The 12,131-nt window shown below is 52.2% G+C and overlaps 1 protein-coding gene across 1 annotated transcript in view; it reads left to right on the top strand.

Moving 5' to 3' along the window:
- Positions 1-12,131, top strand: part of KDM4B (lysine (K)-specific demethylase 4B) — a 129,850-nt gene that overhangs the window by 62,237 nt on the left and 55,482 nt on the right. Inside the window, exon 8 of the mRNA XM_008571520.1 lies at positions 3,498-3,635. Within this exon, the coding sequence (XP_008569742.1) occupies positions 3,498-3,635 (138 nt within the window). The remainder of the gene's footprint in view (positions 1-3,497; positions 3,636-12,131) is intronic.

Genomic DNA, 12,131 nt, shown 5'->3' with positions numbered 1-12,131 from the left:
CCCCCCCCCCCCCCCCAGTCACTGTTTTTGTGGCAGTGCAGTTTGTGTACAAAGTACCTGAGAGCCTCAACCAGAGGTGCCTCGCCAGCAAGCCTGGCTCAGATGCCACGCACAGCCCAGGAAGCTCCGACTGGCAGTGTTTCCTCAGGCTTGCGGGCCATGTTCTGGATGGCAGGGAGCAGTCCCTGTGCCGCTGGCTGGGGACAGCATTCCAGCCCTTCTGAAGCAATGAGATGAATGTCCCTTTCAGAGTGTGGCGTGGATCCCCTCATCTGAATTCCTGGCAGCCTTCAAACGAGTGACTCCCCGCACTCTACTTATAAATCTTTGTAATGGTATTTACTTCTAGAAGGAAAAGCAGATCAATAGCTGAGCTTTTTAATAATTAAAAGTGTGTATTTCTGTAATCTGCCATTGACTTCCTCATTTATTCTGCAAGAGCTCGCAGAAGAGACTGAATTCCGGACTTTCTCCATGACTGGCGTTGGGGGCCAGTGTCCCTTCACTACTGATTACTCTGCCGCGCGGCCTATCCATCATCCCAAACGCCTTCTCATTTATTGTTGGGGTAATGTTGACAGAGGTGACACAGAGGACAGACACTGTGGGCTTGAAATGAAGCTGCCAGGATGTAGGTTTCCTGACAGAGACATAATCATCTTGTCATCCTAACCCAGCGCGTCTTCTGTTCTGGGCCTTGGCTTATGGGAAGGTTGGGCAGGGTGGATTAGGCCCTAATGTCCCTCGAGCCTGGCTCCCTGCTGCTACCCCCTCCACAGCTGGGGTTTTGAACTTGGCATTGTGAGGGCCTCGCTGTGTCCCTTGGAGGTGCTGAGTCTGACGACTCTCAGCACATGTTAAGGGGTTCTCTGCCACTCCAGGGATGGGCCTGGCAGAGAAAAGGGACGTGACCAACCTGGCCTTAGAGAACGAGCAAGCGAGGGCTTTCTGGGGTCAGTTCAAATAGGGTAAAGTCAGTAATTGCATTTTCTTTCAAAGCCCCAGGCTGGCCAGTTAGCTCAGTTGGTTAGAGTGCAGCCTTGTAACACCAAGGTCGAGGGTTTGGTTCCTGGTACCAGCCAGCCTCCAAAAAAAAAACCCCGAATCTTCATGTATTTGTCTCTCCCTGCATTTCTGAGAGCTCCAGGGGAAGTGGGCAGTAGCTGGTGCAGGGAACCTGTGCCGTGGACGGCCGTGGCTGGGGGTTTGGGGACACGCATGTGTTTTCTCTCCATCCCCATTTCCGGTCGTGCTTCTGGTTTCACTGTGTGCAGCTGTCACTTGGACCGGGATTTAAAAATATAATTTAATGCACACTGACTTCCCCTGATTGGTGCAATTAATTATTTGAAAAGAAAAATATCATAGCGTTCTTAAGGACTGGCTTTTCGCCAAGCTATGTCAGTTTTGATGGATATTTGATGCTGTGGCTGGTTTCTCCCCCAACTTGCCACCCACTCCCCCTTCCTGGGCTTTGACTTCTTGTTGGTTACTTAAATGAATCCAGTGATTTCTACCCATCTCTCTGGGGGAATAAATAAAAATTAACAGGCCTGAGAACTTACAGATCAACAATAAAAAGATGAACAACCCAATAAATAGGGATAAAAGGCTTGAACAGACACTCTGAAAGGAGATGGACAGCTGAACCAGCACGACTCGGTGTTAACATCTGGAAGTCAGAGAAAGGTGGTCGAAACCAGGCGCCACCCCTGCACACCAGAGTGGCACAAGTCACAGCAACGCCCCCGAGTGCTTGTGTGGAGGGAGCAGCCAGAGCCCCGTGCATGGCCGGTGCGATTGCAGGATGTGGGACCCTCGTGGAAACCGCCTGGCAATTCCTTGGAAACTTAAGCACCCACCTTGTTTTCCCAGCACTACCATGGTGCATATTTACTTTAGAGAAATGAAGATGTGTCTACACATCACAGCTGTCTTCACAAGATCCCTAACCGGAACCCGCACAAATGTCCATCAGCAGGAGAAGGGATAAGTAACCGGTGATGTATCCACACAACCGAACACCATTTACACAAAAAGGAACGAACTATTGGTGCACACAATGGCAGGACCGAATCTTGAAAACATGCTGAACAAAAGAACCCAGGCACAGGAGTACCAGCGAGTGACTGCATGTGAACCTCCAGAGAGAAGCGTCATCTGTGGTGACAGAAAGCACATCCACTGCCTGCTTAGCTCAGATGGTTAGAGCATGGGGTTATAACGCCAAGGTCAAGGATTCGGATCCCCATACCACCCAACCACAAATAAAACCCAAACAAACCAAAATAAAACAAAAAAAACCCCCACATCCCTGGTTGGGGAGGGGACTGCCTAAGGTGCTGGAATGTTCTGCTCCTGTTGGGGGCTGTGTTGCTGGGTGGAGGTACCTGATGCTCAGAACTCTGAACGACCTGTGGTCGTGCATTTTACTGAATGTTAAATAAAGACAGAGGAGCCCACCTGAGTTCAGAGAGACTCACTTCCACTCCATGAGCCTCAGTTTCCACCTCTGTGAATTGGGCCCACAGCCCCATCTCTGAGAAGCACTTTGCCCGAGTTCTGGGACACAGTGAGTGGGCATGATCACAGCTGTTACTTGCTGTCGATCCTTTGATGTGCTCTGTTGGTGGCTCTGCTGTTGGCAGCAGCATGGGGCAGTTGGTGTGGTCGTCTCCTCCACTGGGAGGGGAGACTGCCCCAGGGAGGCTGCAGCCACTCTGCCCTGGTAGGCACCCCTGCCTTTCCCTCCAGGCCGTGGGTCTGTCTCATCTTGGAACCCACCCTTCAGGCTCACCCCAGAGCTTGGTGCTCCAGACCATCTGGAATTGGTCTAGAAACATCAGATGGTCCTGCCAGCTCTGGTCTAAGGCATCCTGTCCTCCCTGCATGCTGGTGTGTCTTTGGTCTCTTTAACCTTGCTCAGACCCAATTCTAAGGATTCTGTGCTTGTGATGGTGACATCATTTGGGTCATCCTCTGGGCACGTTCTATGCATGGAGTCGGACATCCCTCTCTCACGCTAGGCAGGACATGGTCCTGCATGCACCCCCCTTCCTGGTCCCGGAGGACTCTGCAGCTGCTGCCAGCACCATCCACCCCCCAACCAGCCCCCAGCTGTGTCAGGACATGTCACAGTGGCCATGAGTGTGAGGCAGCCACCTCCAGAGGAGGAGACACCATCCCTCACTGCAAATGTGTGGAATGGAAAGGGCCCAGAATCGTAGAACTCAGCAGTCTCTGTGCCGTAGTTCACCATCGGGAGGATGCTATTGTCTGTCACCTGGGGACAGAGCTGGCTGTGCCGTGGTGAGCTGGGTGCTGCAGCAGAGCTGTGGACCTGGGGCTCCCACACGTTGAGTCCCCAGAGCCACCTTTGACTTTGTGGAGCTCTGCTGGCTTGTAAAGTTGGGGCGCCTTGACACTTGTTGGGAAGTCCTTGAGCCCTCGTCCTCCTGCTGTGCTCGCCCCTCACCTGCCCACCTCTCCCTCCTCAGATCACGCAGGAGGCTGGGGAGTTCATGATCACGTTTCCCTATGGCTACCACGCTGGCTTCAATCACGGTTTCAACTGCGCGGAATCTACCAATTTTGCTACCCTGCGGTGGATTGATTATGGCAAAGTGGCCACTCAGGTAAGAACCCGCAGACTCTGTGACAGTGTCTAAGTGGGGTGGGGGGTGGCCCTTCCTTGCCTCTGCAGACCACGGCCCAGGGCTTGTACAGTGGCCATTTATGCTCCGCCTGGGGCCTGTATGCTTTACCAGGGCCTGTTTTTAGCATCCTCAAGAGAGTTTGTGCCCAGAATGTTCCTTCCCTTGCAGAGTGTTCAGGAGGTGGGATAGGGGGGTGGACATGTGTGACGCAGGCCAGGCTCCGGTGTGCCCTGATCCCCAGCTGCCTGGCGCAGCAGCCTGGGCTGCTCTCACCTTGGGATTGGGGCTCTCCTCGGCTGTCACCATTGTCTCTCTCTGTCCTGGCTGGCCCTGTGGACATGTTCTGATTGCCTGTGCTCCTGAGGATGGGGGTTTTATTCCTGTTGGTTGACACTTGTCCTCTGAGGGCAGCTGAGCTGGGCAGGAGTCCACTCGGGCATCTGCCTTCATCCCTTTCTCCTGTGTCCCTTCCTGTGGCTCTTCCACAGCAGCGTACAACCTGTGTTCAGTGTCACCACCCTCCCCCCACTCTTTAGTGCCTGGGGGCTTCTTGTTGACTTGGCAATCCCTGGAGCTTATAGAAAGGTGAGGAGACGCATTTGATTTTTTTTTTTCCAGGTAATTTGTCATCCTGGTCTCAGGAGACCAATTATTGGCCAACAAAGTTGACATCTGAACTGAGCACTTGTTCTCAAGTTCCTCTTAACTCTGCGTGTGCCCATCCACCTGGTTTTCATTGACAACTTGGAGGGCTTGTGAGGCCACTTGATGGGAAGTCCGCAGGAGCTGCTGGGGGGTGGCCGAGGTGGCACCCAGATGACCACTCGCCCCGGCCTTTGCCTCACACTTGGCTCCCTTTGGAGCCCAGGGTAGCTTTGGAGGTTCCGATGACAGGGGCAGTGGACAGTGCTATGAACTCCAAGCCTCAGAGACAGGTCGGGGAGGAGGACACAGCCAGGAGGGGCCATTGGGATTATTCCCAGATCCAGGTGTTGGCAGGGGAAGGAGAAATGACAGGGCCAGACCTTCAGTCCTCCAGCATTTTCTGGACCCCACACCTTCACAGAAGAGGCTCTGGAGTTGCACTCACTAGGATTGCAGCCACTGACAGCCTCAAAATGTGGCTGGGGAGGGAGGACGGAAGTGACATCTGGTGACAACCAGGACTCAGCCCGTGGCAGAGAGCGTGAAATATCTTGCAAATAATTTGTTCATCTTGATAACATAGACTGATAATAATTTTGGATATATTGGGTTAAAAAAATATGTTATTAAGATGAATTTCACCTGGTTTTTTTTACTCTTTTAATGTGGCTACTAGAGAAATGAAAACCCTGGGTGGCTCGCATTACACTTCTGGACAGCGCTGGTCTGGACGAATGTTGCTAACCTTTATGTTGCTAATTAATTATTTCTCTAGCTTCACTGTTTTGGTGCAATTTAGAAAAGGAACTCGGCTGCATAGCAAGGAAGATTTGAGAGATTTTCCAGGGATTTAATTCAGAAAATCCTGGTGGGGGTTATCTTTAGTGAAGACTCTGAGCTTAGCTCAAAAAGAGAGAGTTGGAAGTCCAGATTTCCCCTTTTTGATCCAGAGGACTAATTAAATATCTCAGGGCTGTAGCTTTTGTGAGAGAGTTTGTGGCTGTGCGTGTCTGCATGGCCACAGGGACACCTTGGCTGGTGAGAAACCTGCCTGCATTGTGACTGGCCTGCAGCAAATTGAGTTGTAAGCCCTAGGCCTTGCTCCTGTCCTGGAGGTGCTGTTGGCGCCCAAACTGCATGGGGCCAGCAGGGACTGCCGAGATATTAAAAGCAATTTTGGGTTCAGCCATGTGTTCACAAACAAGTGACATTTGGGGAGTGCAGCCTTAGATTGGACCTACACGCTTACATTGTTAGGCGGCGTAGCGTGAAATTACTGAACAAGCAGTGCGCGGTGCTTGGAACGAACCAGGGGTTCCGGGCGGGCGTCCAGGTGCCAGGCTCCCTCTCAGAGCCCCCCAGCGGCCCTAGCCCCTGCTCAGGCACCCTGGTGTGGTTACTGGGCTGGGCAGCAAAGGGGGCTTGCCCAGGGAACGCGGTCAGCTGTGAGGTGTCCCTGGCTGTCTTGGGGTGTTGGCTGTCAGGCTCCTTGGTGGTGACATGGGCTGGCAGGGTTTGCTGCCCCCATAACTAGCCAGGGTACAGGGCTGCTAGAGTGTCTCTCTTCACAGATGACAAACTGGGGAGCATTGAAAGCAGGACTCATAAAAGGCAGGGAAACTGTTCTGGTCAGATGGGACCAGATTTGAGGGAAGGGTAGAAGCCCAGGCCTCGCCTGTGCCTGCATTTTGCCAGCTGGCCCAAGCTCTGCCAGCCCACTTGGGTTCTGGGCCAGTTTCCTTTTAGCCCATTCATCCGAAAATAACCAAGGAGGAGGATTTCCATGTCCTAGGTTGTTTTTGTTTGTTTGTTGGTGGCTGGCTGGTACAGGGATCAAACCCTTGACCTCGGTGTTATCAGCACCACACTCTGACCAGCTGAGCTAATCGGCCAGCCCTACCTCCTAGATTCTAGAGGCTTTTTCACTTGTTGGTTTGCTTATCTTCTTCAGATTCCCAGGAACCCCGCCAGTCCCCGTTTTCCCTTTTCTTTCCTTGTCTGTGCTCAAGAGCTACGAGATGAAAGCCGCACTCTTACATTCAGGCCTCATGTTCAGGGGTCTGCAGACAAGGGCCCGTGGGCCAAATCCGGCAGGGTGGCTGTTTTCATACACACCTTGCACATTTTTAAAGGGTTGGGGAAAAAAAATCTAAGGAAGAATATGTGATCTGTGACAATTATATGAAACTCAGACTTCATGCTCATGAATAAGTGGGGTTGGGCCAGAGCTGCGCCCATTGGGTAAAATGTTGCCAGCAGCTGCTTTCGCCCCATGGTGGTGGAGTTGAGTAGTTTCCCCAAGACCACCTGGTCCGCAAAGCCAAAATATTTGCTATTTGGCCCTTACAGAGGAAGTCTGTCGCCTCTGGGCTGACAAAGCCAGGGTGCTAGGCGAGCACTGGCCCAAGCGTAGCTATGGCCACCCAGCAGGCCAGGCCAAATGCTGTGTCTGCAGCTCCTACAATATCTTGCAAATAATTTGTTCATCTTGATAACATAGACTGATAATAATTTTGGATATATTGGGTTAAAAAAATATGTTATTAAGATGAATTTCACCTGGTTTTTTTTACTCTTTTAATGTGGCTACTAGAGAAATGAAAACCCTGGGTGGCTCGCATTACACTTCTGGACAGCGCTGGTCTGGACGAATGTTGCTAACCTTTATGTTGCTAATTAATTATTTCTCTAGCTTCACTGTTTTGGTGCAATTTAGAAAAGGAACTCGGCTGCATAGCAAGGAAGATTTGAGAGATTTTCCAGGGATTTAATTCAGAAAATCCTGGTGGGGGTTATCTTTAGTGAAGACTCTGAGCTTAGCTCAAAAAGAGAGAGTTGGAAGTCCAGATTTCCCCTTTTTGATCCAGAGGACTAATTAAATATCTCAGGGCTGTAGCTTTTGTGAGAGAGTTTGTGGCTGTGCGTGTCTGCATGGCCACAGGGACACCTTGGCTGGTGAGAAACCTGCCTGCATTGTGACTGGCCTGCAGCAAATTGAGTTGTAAGCCCTAGGCCTTGCTCCTGTCCTGGAGGTGCTGTTGGCGCCCAAACTGCATGGGGCCAGCAGGGACTGCCGAGATATTAAAAGCAATTTTGGGTTCAGCCATGTGTTCACAAACAAGTGACATTTGGGGAGTGCAGCCTTAGATTGGACCTACACGCTTACATTGTTAGGCGGCGTAGCGTGAAATTACTGAACAAGCAGTGCGCGGTGCTTGGAACGAACCAGGGGTTCCGGGCGGGCGTCCAGGTGCCAGGCTCCCTCTCAGAGCCCCCCAGCGGCCCTAGCCCCTGCTCAGGCACCCTGGTGTGGTTACTGGGCTGGGCAGCAAAGGGGGCTTGCCCAGGGAACGCGGTCAGCTGTGAGGTGTCCCTGGCTGTCTTGGGGTGTTGGCTGTCAGGCTCCTTGGTGGTGACATGGGCTGGCAGGGTTTGCTGCCCCCATAACTAGCCAGGGTACAGGGCTGCTAGAGTGTCTCTCTTCACAGATGACAAACTGGGGAGCATTGAAAGCAGGACTCATAAAAGGCAGGGAAACTGTTCTGGTCAGATGGGACCAGATTTGAGGGAAGGGTAGAAGCCCAGGCCTCGCCTGTGCCTGCATTTTGCCAGCTGGCCCAAGCTCTGCCAGCCCACTTGGGTTCTGGGCCAGTTTCCTTTTAGCCCATTCATCCGAAAATAACCAAGGAGGAGGATTTCCATGTCCTAGGTTGTTTTTGTTTGTTTGTTGGTGGCTGGCTGGTACAGGGATCAAACCCTTGACCTCGGTGTTATCAGCACCACACTCTGACCAGCTGAGCTAATCGGCCAGCCCTACCTCCTAGATTCTAGAGGCTTTTTCACTTGTTGGTTTGCTTATCTTCTTCAGATTCCCAGGAACCCCGCCAGTCCCCGTTTTCCCTTTTCTTTCCTTGTCTGTGCTCAAGAGCTACGAGATGAAAGCCGCACTCTTACATTCAGGCCTCATGTTCAGGGGTCTGCAGACAAGGGCCCGTGGGCCAAATCCGGCAGGGTGGCTGTTTTCATACACACCTTGCACATTTTTAAAGGGTTGGGGAAAAAAAATCTAAGGAAGAATATGTGATCTGTGACAATTATATGAAACTCAGACTTCATGCTCATGAATAAGTGGGGTTGGGCCAGAGCTGCGCCCATTGGGTAAAATGTTGCCAGCAGCTGCTTTCGCCCCATGGTGGTGGAGTTGAGTAGTTTCCCCAAGACCACCTGGTCCGCAAAGCCAAAATATTTGCTATTTGGCCCTTACAGAGGAAGTCTGTCGCCTCTGGGCTGACAAAGCCAGGGTGCTAGGCGAGCACTGGCCCAAGCGTAGCTATGGCCACCCAGCAGGCCAGGCCAAATGCTGTGTCTGCAGCTCCTACCCTGCTGTGGTTGCCAGGGGCTGGGGAGTGACTGCTGATGGGGACAGGGCTTCTTTTTGAGATGATGGAATGTTCTGGAATTATGGGTAGTGGTGATGGCTGTAAGACTCTGAATATGCTAAAAACTACTGAATTGTACACTTTACATAGGGGAATTGTGTGGTACGTGAATTATCTCAAACTTAGAAGGAAAAAATCCTACCCACCAGGTCAGTTCTTACCAGATCGAGAAGAATAACCCAGTATAAAAAGTGGGCAAAAGAGATGCTCAGGCACTTTGCAGAGGAAGCAGAAGGGTGTGGACAGGTCAGAAGAGGAAGCTGTGCCCACCAGGCGGACTTCTCTGTATCGCACAAACATCTGAGCACATGTTACATAGGGCAAGTCCAACACCAATGAAGTCGTTCTTCACCCATGAGATCGGGAGGCCCAGGGCACCAAGCACATGGAGCCCCAGGCCCATAGATGGTCTGCTGGGGGGCCTAATGCAGGCACCCTTTCTAGAATTTCTAGAAGGCCGTCTGCCATCAGTTGATCTGGCAGTTCTTTCTCTGGAGCACGTGTGTCGCGTATTCATGTACAGGGATATCTGCTGCCTTGTTAGTTATAATAGTGGAAAATTTGTATCTAGGACCAGGGCTGGGGTGAATCAACGGAATATTATGCAGCCACGAAAGTGGGTTTGCTTCGTGGGCTTTGCCCTGTATTTATTGGCATGCAGAGATGGGCACAACACTTTGAGTGAAAAAGTAGGCTATGGACTGTGAATATGTAATTCCATCTTTGTGGGTGCTTGCAGTCCCCAAATTGGGGGAGATTTGCCCCAATATCAGTGGATATTAGCTTTATGTAGTGGAATTTGGGATACCTTAAAAAAAATATACACTAACTTCTCAATACATTTTTGTCTTCATTTGCAACTTTTTTTTTAAGGCTATGAACTCCTCTTTTTATAGTCAGAGAAGTGTAGCTTTGCAGGCAGGGGAGGCGTGGTCTTGGCCATTCCTAGGTGCTTGTTCAGTAAGCCCCCTGCATCCTGTCAATGCGAAAGGTCTGTGTTGTTAGTGATGGTTTTGTTGGTTTGTTTTTAGAACAGGAGTTAAAAAACAACCAAATAAAACAGGAGAAGAAGACCCTGTGGCAAGACTAGCCCACTGCCCTCCGGAGCTTGGCATCCTCCCTTCCTCCCCCACCAAGAGGAGTGGGGCCGAGGCAGTGTTGGACAGAGGAGAGGAGCGTGGGAGGGTGCCCGCAACCCCAGCCCAGCCCAGCGTTGCTAGTGTGAGCGCCTGCTGTGTGCCTGGGAGGGCGGGCAGCAACCGGCAGGGGGAGGGGGAGGGGGAGAGCAGAGCCCACAGGCCCAAAGGCCCCGAGGCCACAGTGGGCAACCAGTGTGTCCCTTGACCAAGCCACACGCATTGCCATGTGCACCCATCGTCATGAGGCTGTGACTCGGGAAACCCTGCTGGGGTTGTTTTGTTTCAGGAGGTCTCTTTTCTCACTTGTGACGTCTTCTTGCTGGTCATATTCGCTGCCTACCTGTCTCCCTTTCTCTCTTTCTTTCTGTCTCTAAAGCTTGGCTGATGCTTTTGCCGTCCACAAAGTGCTGACTCTGGGCCTTGTGACCTTGTGAAGACAGAGAGGTGAAGGTCACTTGAGCAGGAGGCTGGGCCCGCACACCCTCACCCTTCCTCTCTTTCCCTCGCCCACTTGGAAGCCAGAGCCTATAGGGGTCTGGGAGATGACAGCCTCCCTACCTCGAGAGTGTCTCCCAGGCTGGTGGCCTCATCCTGGGCACATGTCCAGTACATGGCTCGGCTGGAGTGGCCTCCAGAGGCCACTGTTCCATTTCTCCAAGAATTCCCTGGGCACTTGCTCAAACAGTTAGGCTCTGTAGTGGAATTACTAATGGGGAGATCAAAGAGATTCTCCCGTTCCACTCGAGGAAAATAGAATGTGCACGCACCAGTCTTTCTTGGTCTGAACTTGAATTAGTCCTACAAGGCTGCACGCCATGTTAGATTAGCTCAGCACGCGGCCCTGGCTGGTCCCGCCATGGGTGGTGCCGGGTGAAGCCTGGCATGCCAGCAGACAAGGGGTCTATCTGGGGAGCTCCCAGACTCCAGCGTCCAGGGGCCACCTGCCAGGTGGAGAGTTGAGTGCAGATTAAACAGAGCGAGAAAGATTTAAAGCCCACTTGCATGGCCAGGAGCCCTGCGCACTTAACTGCTTTTGTGCCAGCTGTCGCCGCCTCCCCTGGGGAAATTGTGGCTCTCTCCAGAGACATGAGCACAGGGGCGACTTCTTTTGAGTGTGGGGAGAGGAAGGACCAATGTGGATCCCCCAGAGGCACTGTTCCTGGGAATGGCCCACTAGCCCTCCTCCCCATGGCCCCCTACCTCCTGCAGGAAACGGGCTGGGAGGGGCGTCTCCTGAAACCCCAGCCTGGGGGACATTGAACTTAATTACTGTAAAATGTGAGCCAAATTGTTTCTGCTGCTTGGGAGAACTGTGTGTTCCTTCTGTTTGGTAATGATGCCGCCTGCTCTGGGTGATTAACCCGGAGCCCAGGGGGAGATGGCAGAAGATGGGGGGAGGGGCAGGGGAAGGCTCAGAGCAGAGGAGCTGGAGCCTCAGCAGCGCCTCTGACCCACCCAAGTCCCAGGTGCAGGACTGCCTTCCCTTTCTCCGCCTCACTAACGCTCTGATTTATGGCATCGCAGAGCTGGGTGCACGGTGTTGGCTGTAAACTGCCGGGTGAAATATGTTTTCACTTCTTCTTCTGAACCTTCCCTGTCACCGTCCCTGGTGATGTCTGTATGCCCATCCCCACGTGTGGACTCAGGGTGTTCTAAAGGTGCACAGAACTGTGGGAGCCTCTGGAGCTAAGACCATCCGCAGTGGATCCTGTGGTTTGCATCAGAACTAGTCAATTTTGTGCTGCATCTTGACTTAGTGTTCATGCTTCATGTCTGGAGCAATGATCTAGAGAAATGGTCTAGTCCAAGGTCTCTCCCCTCTTGGCACTGTGGATATTGGGGCTGGATAGTGCTCTGGGGTGGGGGCTCAAGAATTTGCATTTCTACCAGGCTCCCAGGCAGGGTGTATGCTGCTGGGCTGGGGGTACAGTTTGAGATCTGTTGTCCTACTCTAGGGTCTTTCCCCTTCGGCACTGTGGATACTAGGGTTGTTATGGCCAACGTTTGACGGGTAAAAGAAATTTGCCCACAAGAACCGGATGATAGGAAAGGGAAAAAAGTTTATTTCTGGCAGCCAGGGCTACGCAGGCCAATCGAGAAGCGCAGCCCCGAGTTGAAACCTCTCGCAGCTTTTATTTTTAGCTAGGCGGGAATTTTTCACACCTGACACAATCTAGCCAATGCAAGCAAGCCAGCGATACATAAGCTAATTTTGTGGGTAGCCCTGTAGCCCCTCCCCACCCTGGATTCCC

The sequence above is a fragment of the Galeopterus variegatus genome, unplaced genomic scaffold (genome assembly GCF_000696425.1).
Source record: "Galeopterus variegatus unplaced genomic scaffold, G_variegatus-3.0.2 Scaffold695, whole genome shotgun sequence".
NCBI lineage: Eukaryota > Metazoa > Chordata > Mammalia > Dermoptera > Cynocephalidae > Galeopterus > Galeopterus variegatus.
This window is presented reverse-complemented; position numbering and strand designations above follow the sequence as displayed.